The sequence below is a fragment of the Benincasa hispida genome, chromosome 5 (genome assembly GCF_009727055.1).
Source record: "Benincasa hispida cultivar B227 chromosome 5, ASM972705v1, whole genome shotgun sequence".
Taxonomy (NCBI): domain Eukaryota; kingdom Viridiplantae; phylum Streptophyta; class Magnoliopsida; order Cucurbitales; family Cucurbitaceae; genus Benincasa; species Benincasa hispida.
Window position 1 is genome coordinate 56,918,579 of NC_052353.1, and position 9,044 is coordinate 56,927,622.

Here is a 9,044-nt window from a genome sequence, read left to right on the forward strand (position 1 = left end):
TTTTTTTTTTTTTTTTTTTTTTGCTTGCTTACAACACCTTATTTTTTATTTTACCAGTCAGCAAGTTATCTTCCATGATTAAATATGAAATGTTCTTTAGAATTGAGCTTGCCAAATTGAAATAAAAATCGACCCATACCATTTGAAAATACTATTTAATTTGATACCTATTTAGTTCTTTAATTTTTATAAGTGTATAATAACAACTCTTATTTATGTTTAATAGGTATCCTTTTTAAACAAGATATTTAATAGGTCTCTTAATTTAATCTCACTATTAGTATGAGGCCCAAAATGCTAAAAGATGTGAGAGAGAAAATGACCAACTTAATCGAGAGAGCTACAAAATTGAGTTGGGAATAATATTGAAGAGAACCCAACAAAATTATAATTTAGTTAGCTAAAACATGTTGGAACTTTATTTTCCACATTTGCAACAATACTCCCAATAAACTAAGATATTTTGTAGGTTATTTTGAATTTAGTTGGTTAGTATCAATAAATTGCCAAGTTGAACTTAACAATAATTGATACGTATTACTTCATAAAGTTCAAAGGGTTTGATCATCATCCATATAGTTGTATTAAAAAACATGTAAATAACTTGGTTGAATTTTCATCTTCACATTTACACCAATACACACAACAAAGAAATGGTTAAAAAAAGGACTCATCCAATTTTGAATGAAAAAGTTCAAAATTTTGAATCTCTTATCTACCCACCGCAAGCTATTACTCCAAAGACATTAACTTTAATAATCATATGTAATTAAAAACTTCCTTCTCCCAAGTCCCACCATTCCCATCACTGCTAGCAAACAAAATATTTTCCAACTCTTAACCAAGAAAAATCTTTCAGCTCTAAAAAATGTGAAATGTACAATAATATATGATTCAACCACATGAAATAAATAACTTAACTTTCATCATATGGTTAAAGTATAAATCATGTGGTTCCTCTCGAGAAATCTGACAAAGCGACTCATGCTTTCACAGTTTTGATATCCTTTCAAAAATGTTCTCTGATCTATAAAGATGTTTTTCCAATTAGTCTTTCCATCCCTTATATTTAATAAGGCATATGGAGCATAGTCTAGTTAGATTTTGGTCTGTATGTTCTTGCCTCAACAAAAGAAAAAAAACGTATGTTTGAATCTCATTCCACATTTTTAATGTAATAGTACTCTTGAATAAGAAAAATATATGAGGAAAACTATCACTATATAAATACCTGCAGTCAAAACTATATTAGCCATGATTAAACCAGCAAATAACATATTGTTACATAAGGTTAGAGAGGGAGGGAAGAAAAAGCACATGAGATTCTATGCAACAAGAATAACTCATTCTAGTGATACCTAGATGCCAAGCATGGATGTTTTTCCCGTGGCTTCATTTGATCTGAACTAATCAATATGGCTTGGAAATTGCAAAAGAAGTTCCCTGCCATCATCGTCTTCAAACTCCTCATATTCTCTTTATGCTATCACCATGGATTGCTACAAATCCCTCACTTGCAAGTGTCGATACTGCGTTTCTAAGCTGCATTACCATAACAAGCATAATCATCAGTATAATGTGGTCGTTATTATGTGGCAATTTTTTATTAATCAAAATTTTATTTGTCTACAAATTTGGGAGGGTTTGAGAGATTGAGATGTAATATACGTTGTTGAGATGGACTTCATTATCAGGATTCTTCTTCTTCAACTCATCCAACAACTATAGAAGAATTGGAAAGATTTAGAATTTAACTTCAACTTAACAAGTAAAGTTCCTGCACACAATAAAAGTTAGCAGCAGACCTCGGCCAAGCGCATGGAGGGTCCTCCAAGCTGCATTTTCTCCATAATAAGGTTGCGAGTTGCCGATAATAAACTCTCCCTTCGCATCCTTTCGCTTGCCGATACTCCCGTGGTAATCAGATCCATGTCAATAGTTCCTGAAAGTTTATTGCAAAGAAGCAAAATTGAAGTTAGGATATGAGTAATTGTTAATCAAATAAATCAAGAAATTGTAAAGTTGTAAACAGTAAAGAAATCGACATAAAGATTTGTGCAGTTCACTTGTAGCATATTAGCTACACCCATAGGCAGAGGGAGAGCAATTCATTAGTGGAGAGAAATATCATATAAGGTGACTCTAGGGTTATTTGATTTAATATATAATGCACCTCTCTAAGCCCTAGGGCCAAACTCGTAAATAACATAAATGCATATACAATTTTATGCAAGGTCATTTGGAGCGCTAAATAACAGATTCAAGGTATTCCAACTATATGGAAGTGAAACTATAAAGGATCTAAAGAGATTTAGAGGCATCGCCAAACAGCTACCTGTAGAATGATCTGTTGCAGATTGTTGCATTGCAACTTCTAGAAGCCGGAATGACTCAAGAACATCCCCCTTTTCAACCTGAATGCATTAGAACTTCTGTCTTGTTATACTGACTATGATCCATTACAATGAAAAAGGAAAAAGCAGCTTCACTAACCCATTCTGAGAAACGTATTCGAGCAAGAGCTTCGCTTAGACGTATTAAACTCTCAATTTGTCTGGGGGTAGCTGTAATGACCTGTCGATACAATAATAAATTCCAATCAAGAAAAGTCAAAATCCCTCTCTCCCTCTCTCCCTCTCTCCCCATCACTACAACACGAGTTATAGTTTCAGAACTGGTAAACAAAAAATAAATTTAGAAAACGCAGGGAACAAGGAACACAGATTTCCTCGCATGGGAATGTGTGCGAATAAATGTACCTTTTTACTACTGCCTGGAAAGTTTCCTCTCCTCCTCAGCTCAACATAGCCTCTAGTCAACTCTTCAGCTGCCTCATCTGACAATTTTGGGTGAATATTTTTCCTAGCATAGCTGACATATGAAGTCAAGGTATGAAGGTCCAAGAAATCCTGCTCGATGCCCTGCAAGTTGAGTGCAACTGAATGATGAACAAGACACTAGAAGTAGCCAAACTATGACCAGATTTGCAAGTTACTCAAACCTCTGGGTTGTCAAAGTGTAGTGAGACAATATGCTTAGCAAGGCGCCTATCTGTTTGCTCATCAGCTTTATCTAAAATTAGATAAATCAAGTCAAACCTGAGACATCAATATACCACAATAATCTCAGTCGATAGTTGCACTCAAAAGTCCAGATTATATATCAATAAAATTAATTTCAACGTTACAGGATTTAGTCAGTATCAATTTCAGCAACATTGTCAGCAGGTACTCAATATAGATGCATGTACACTGTTTTAGAAATATTCTGGTTAATAAATCAATAATATCTTCTAACCTTGATAACAAAGTAGGAGGAAGGTGTATGTTATCAATCACAGATAGGCGAGGGTTATAACGTGAACCACTAGGATTTGCACAAGCCAATACTGAAGTCCTGGCATTAAGGGAAGCAATAATTCCAGCCTTTGCTATTGAAACAGTTTGTTGCTCCATCACCTAGAAAATATAAGCATCAGATCTCAAGCCATCAAAAGAAATAGAATTCGATTGGGAAAATAGTTGGCTGATGGTACAGAGAAAGGAATTTTTTTCACATATAGAATATCGGTGTGGTATATAGTGCTGTCTGAAAACAATAAAATACTGCTCTTCCTTTCATGTAACAAATGTTCTTCACGAAGAAAAAAAATCTGAGAAATAAGCTATAAATACAATCCCCAAAGTTTAGAAGCTCTTTAGTACATTACCATCTCCTGCCAAATTACATTGACCATTAATAAACCTATTTCGAAGTAAAACTCAAAGGCAAACTAACCTCGTGCAACATGCTCCTTGCATTTTCAGACATTTTATCAAATTCATCAATGCAGCATATGCCCCGGTCACTCAAAACCAAGGCTCCACTCTCCAGTACCTAAAAGGTAATTCAAAGTTCGTAAATTAAACATTGCTCAAACAAGTTGGATACCAAGAAAACTATATTCAAAATGCAGTAGGATCGTACTGTTTCCCCTGTTTCGGGATCTTTGGTGACATAAGCAGTCAAACCAACAGCAGAGCTACCCCTCCCACTGGTGTAAATGCCACGGGGGGATAGTTTGTGTATGTATTGAAGAAGCTGAGACTTGCTGGTTCCAGGATCACCAACGAGAAGTATGTTAATATCTCCACGGAAGCTTGCACCAGATGCCAATTTCAAAGCATTCCCACCAAAAAGCTGCACAATGAAAAATCAACAGTCAGAAAGAGGCAGGAAAAGGTAGAATTGGAAATGTGGAAAATACCTGGCAAAGAAGGCCCTTCTTTACATCATCAAGCTCCCAAATATTAGGAGCCAATGACCTGGTCAGTCTGTCATATATATCAGGCTTTTTGGAGAGTTCTTTCAACTCTTCCACCTGCATTTCAATCAATAATGTGAGTGTAGAAGACAAGAGTGGCCCAAAAATATTGGACCCGAAGATACCAAAAAATCCATACCTTCGCTTCATCAAATGAGACATCATCCACGTTTCCACCCAACCGGTTCTCAGCTTCAGTCAGGTCTTCTGCCACCATTCTTGACTTATCAGTCTTCTTTATATGAAGACAGTCTATATAAGTCTGCAATAAAAGAAACAAAAACCGTCATCCTAAGACTACAACACATCGACAAAGTCAATTCAATATTTGAGTAAATATACAAAATGTAGACCTTGAACAATGATTTTACAGTTCTCTGGGTTGGTCCAACTCTCACACTCATGGCCCTGTAAATCCCAGTGACCTATCAAAAGAATCCACATTGATAAGGCTATAAAAATTGATATTATATCAATCCATTCATTATTAAATTGGTGTTACCTCAACTCTGTCACCAGGCTTTCCAGTATCAACCAGCTTGTCGTGCATTAACAAGCTTACAGTATGAGGCGTTCCTCCTTCAGGTATCTCATCAGGAGTCTCCTGAAGCCGCACAATCTGCTTATCGGCAAACCTAACTCAAGGGAATAAGTTAGTCTTACAAAGTATCAAGTAAATTAGACATATTTTTTTAACTTATATCAACGCTTCCATTTACATTTTTCATCATCAAGACGTGATAAATTAAAATAGAATAAGAATCAACAGATAGAAGTTCCACCAACAAATAAAAATCAAAGTAAAATAATTGACCAATTTTGTAAAGGTCGGTAGAAAAAAAAACCATGCAGATTTATTCTTGACGGCAATGAAACAAAGTAAACCTGTATTATCAACATTATTACATAGCCTTTGTGCCAATGCATTAACTTTTAATTGTCAAGGTTAGCATAAAAGAGATGTTACTTGGAGCAGAATGTTATTACAAAGACCACAATTACGAATGAAAATGATTATAAAATATTATTGACACATATCAACTTGCTAAGATTTAAGACAAAGAACTAGCAAGAAAATATTTTGATTAAATGTACATATGAATAGTTTAGATTATGCACAGGCACATCATACAGTTTTCTTGTAAAATATAATTGGAAAGATCATAGTACAGTCAGTACAGATTAAAATTACATCAAACATAGCGGAGGATTACCTGCATCGATTGTGAACCAATGTCATGGAGTTCCTTGCTTGGCACTCTTCCTTCAAGCATATAGTGGGCTCAGTTATTCGTCCTAATTAGTTTATAGACTCCATTGTCAGTACAAACAGAAAAGTTCGTTTGAACAAGCATATGAGGCCAATCATGAAAACAGAAAAGAACAACACCATTAAAACTCAAACGCACCTCTTTCAATAGCTACAGGGTCAGTATAGTACCCACATACGAGACATCTAAATATCGCCTCCCTGATCTCAGGAATGATCGAACTACACCTTATAATCATTCCCTTCAGTGATACCATCCTCTCAATGTCTAATCAGAAAAAACAAAATGTTCTTAGTCTTCAGTTTTAGAAAAGACTGGACACAACCATCAACAACTAAACCAATAAAATCAAATGTTGGAAACAATAAAACATTACCAGATGGGTTAAGGTTTCTCATTGAAGTAGAAGTTTTGAGATTGAATATCCGAGTTTGAATGTGCTTCTCGAACAATGGGTTGATTTGGGGCACCATTTCCATCAGAACGATATCAAAAATAGCAAGAACCTCGAGAGGGTACCTCACCATCTTTGTGTATAAATCGGTATCGTAATTGAACAAATCCTGCGCATCCACATCGAGCGAATCCCCTTCAATTTCAAGAACCCTCTTGATTACCTCCGCGTATTTCCCCTCAGTATGAAAATCCCCTTCAGACTGCGACGCCTGACGATCACGGAAATGCCTCAAAAACCGAATAATAGCTCCCTTTACATCGTCAACACTGATATTCGTCCCCCATACAAAGGTCGGATGGTCCTCATCCATGTCATCGCCGTCACCAGGTTCAGTCGATGGCGGAATATCATCCGTCGAAGAAGGTGTGGCAGCTATCGGAGGGGCTTCACTGCCCGACGCTCTTCGCCCACCGCCTCGACGGCGCGAGCGCGGTTCCTTAGCCGTCGGTGTGGTTTCAGACGAGAACATTCGGGGTCGTTGACGCGGCGGCGTAGCCATTTCCGAAGGAGTAGATGACCGGCGACGGCTTCGACGGCGATACCCGTCTCCTGAGGAGGAGACGGTGTTTCCGATGGGACTAGAGAATGAATCATCCGGCGACGAAGGACCTGGAGAAACAAATAACAGAAAAAGAGAAATTAACCTTCAGGCTTCAATTCATGCCGAATTAGACTAGCCACGTGACTATTAAGAAAGAAACGAGCCTGTATTGAAGTTAACTGGAGAAGAATCTGACGCCATTGCTGGTGAAAAATGAAGCAGAGAAATTCGGCGGGATGAAGACGATGACGGAGATTTACACAAGATTTCTTTTCGAAGGCAGAGCTGAGGGACTTAGCGGGAAAATATGTCTCGTTTCCCGCCAAAATTGAGGGGCTTAAGACGGAATGGGCCATTTCAGTTTTGGGCCTATTGGGCTTCACAACTCTGAAGCCCATATCACTAACCGAGGAGGGTGATGAAAAAAGAAAAAAGGAAATAAAAAAATCGGATTTTTGTTAAAATTAGGAAGAAAGAAAATATTACGAAATAGAACACTTTTGGAGAGTAAAAGTTAGTCTAGAACGTTGGTCTAATTCAATCTCATCAAAATACTCCCAAATTTTGTCCTTAGCTAAGATAATTACATATGAGGTTCTTCAATTGACATCTTTGATGGAGATTCAATCGTTTCGTCATATCTATTGATTCTAAAATAAGGTTGTTGATGGTCTTTCTCGATAGGGGGTTGAATATGACTAGTTTTTATATATGGTTGGGAATTTTTCTTTTGTAGGTGGTAACTCTTGTCAATCTAGATAAAGACATCATTGTATAATCTTTAATTCTCGACGCATTTCTTTTTTAAAAAATATTTTTTTTAGTTCAACTATAATTGTAGACTAGAGATTCGAAAATCCTCTCGTCTCAATATATGACATATCTTAATGAAGATTTAAAGAAAAGAAAACCAGGTAGGTGTTACTGAAAACGCTCTTTTTTTTCGTTATATAAATGGATATCGATAAATTTAAAACACCGATCTTTTACTAAATACAAATATTTAAATTAGTAAGGGTAGGCAAACGCTCAAATTGGTAAAAAGAAATGAGTTTTTTTATAATAAAAAATAGTTTAACAAGATGAAATAAAGGTAGACAAATAATCAAATAAAAAATAATTTAAACGATTTTCACCCATAACAAATTCATGCCTGCCCACTTCTATTTTATCTTTATGGCATATTCTTTACTCTTTAGCACTAGTGTCACTAATGCTTTTATTGTTTTGTTTTTCTGTTTGTTTCCGAAGGATAGCAACCTTACTCAACATCACACGTCATTACTTTGAATTTTTAAATCAATGATAAGAATATCTATGGATAGATGTGAGTTTGATTATAAATTTACACGTGTGATCAGAATTAACAAAAAAAAAACATAAATAATTGACAAATCAAATAATATCATTTGTGTAAAGCATGGATCCAATCAAATTATGCTATGTAGCCGTTGGACTCGAGATTGAGTTGGTCGGACTCACTAAAAATGGACTGAGTAAACTAAAAAAAAATGCAAACCTATTAAACACAACTGAATTAAGTCTGAATAGGCCCAAAGCTAAGAATTGTGATTAATATGTCGATCAATTTTATGCATATACATAGTTCTTCAAAATTCGGTACATAGACAGTCGCCTTTCGTCCTTCATTTTAACCATTCAATCTAAATTTACTAGGTAGAGGAATAAAAATCAAGACCCTTCAATTAAAATCCAAAAGAAAACTTAAAGAACTCATAAGACCCTAACAAGCTAGATACTGATCTAAATTGATTAACAAGTGAGAGGTCAGTTTCAGGAAATCAACGAGGCTAAAGGTCGGTTATTTGAGAAGATCAATAAATCTAAAGACGTCTTTCGAGGAAAACAACGAGTTTAAAGGTTGAATACCCAAGAAAATTAACTAGCTAAGGACCAATCATCAAGGAAAATCAATAAACCTAATAATTAAAATTTATATATTTGAGAGAAGACTCGTATGATAAATATTAGAGGTTGTAACACTTATTAAGCTAATTTCTACGTACTAAATTTCTTATTAAGATATTGTGTGAACAAGCATCAATGACACATATTTTAAATTTTATATTATATATGCATAGATAGTCATAAATACAATATTGTATGTATTTCAAAATATTTCGTTTAAATAAATTTATCATGATAGGTTGGTAACAATGGTTTCACAACTCTTGAAGATGGCTCTTTGACGTTAAATTTGTATGCCTATTTAACTATGAGCATTGTAGGCTTTGGTGCAATAGTCATGAATTCTACTAGTGAAATCATGTTTAACAATTCAACACGTTCAAAGTATACTGCGGGGTAACATGTCCGACTACTTGCCACCCCTGACCTTAGGAGATTAATCTGAGTGAATTGGTCATGGAGCTCAAAGGACATATGTGGAATCTCAATAGAACTCATGCTTGGTGGTATCATAGAGGTCATAGTAGTACTTGAGAGAACTAT

General features: G+C 35.5%; 1 protein-coding gene across 2 annotated transcripts; it reads right to left on the reverse strand.

The window, feature by feature from the left end:
* Positions 1 to 1,193: 1,193 nt before the first annotated feature.
* LOC120077506 (DNA replication licensing factor MCM4) lies at positions 1,194 to 6,862 on the reverse strand. Of its 2 annotated transcripts, XM_039031413.1 has the most exons (18): positions 6,737 to 6,862; positions 5,951 to 6,640; positions 5,713 to 5,841; positions 5,518 to 5,599; positions 4,806 to 4,938; positions 4,657 to 4,728; positions 4,443 to 4,565; positions 4,247 to 4,360; positions 3,967 to 4,179; positions 3,778 to 3,876; positions 3,298 to 3,458; positions 3,002 to 3,098; positions 2,760 to 2,921; positions 2,494 to 2,574; positions 2,336 to 2,414; positions 1,806 to 1,942; positions 1,669 to 1,722; positions 1,194 to 1,542 (listed from the first exon to the last, which is right to left on the reverse strand). In XM_039031413.1, exons 1-18 carry the CDS (start codon positions 6,771 to 6,773, stop codon positions 1,468 to 1,470), a joined length of 2,538 nt encoding a protein of 845 aa, XP_038887341.1. In that variant the 5' UTR covers positions 6,774 to 6,862; the 3' UTR covers positions 1,194 to 1,467. The 2 variants fall into 2 exon arrangements, with proteins under 2 accessions (XP_038887341.1, XP_038887342.1); XM_039031414.1 differs by lacking the exon at positions 1,669 to 1,722.
* Between the last annotated feature and the right edge of the window lie 2,182 nt (positions 6,863 to 9,044).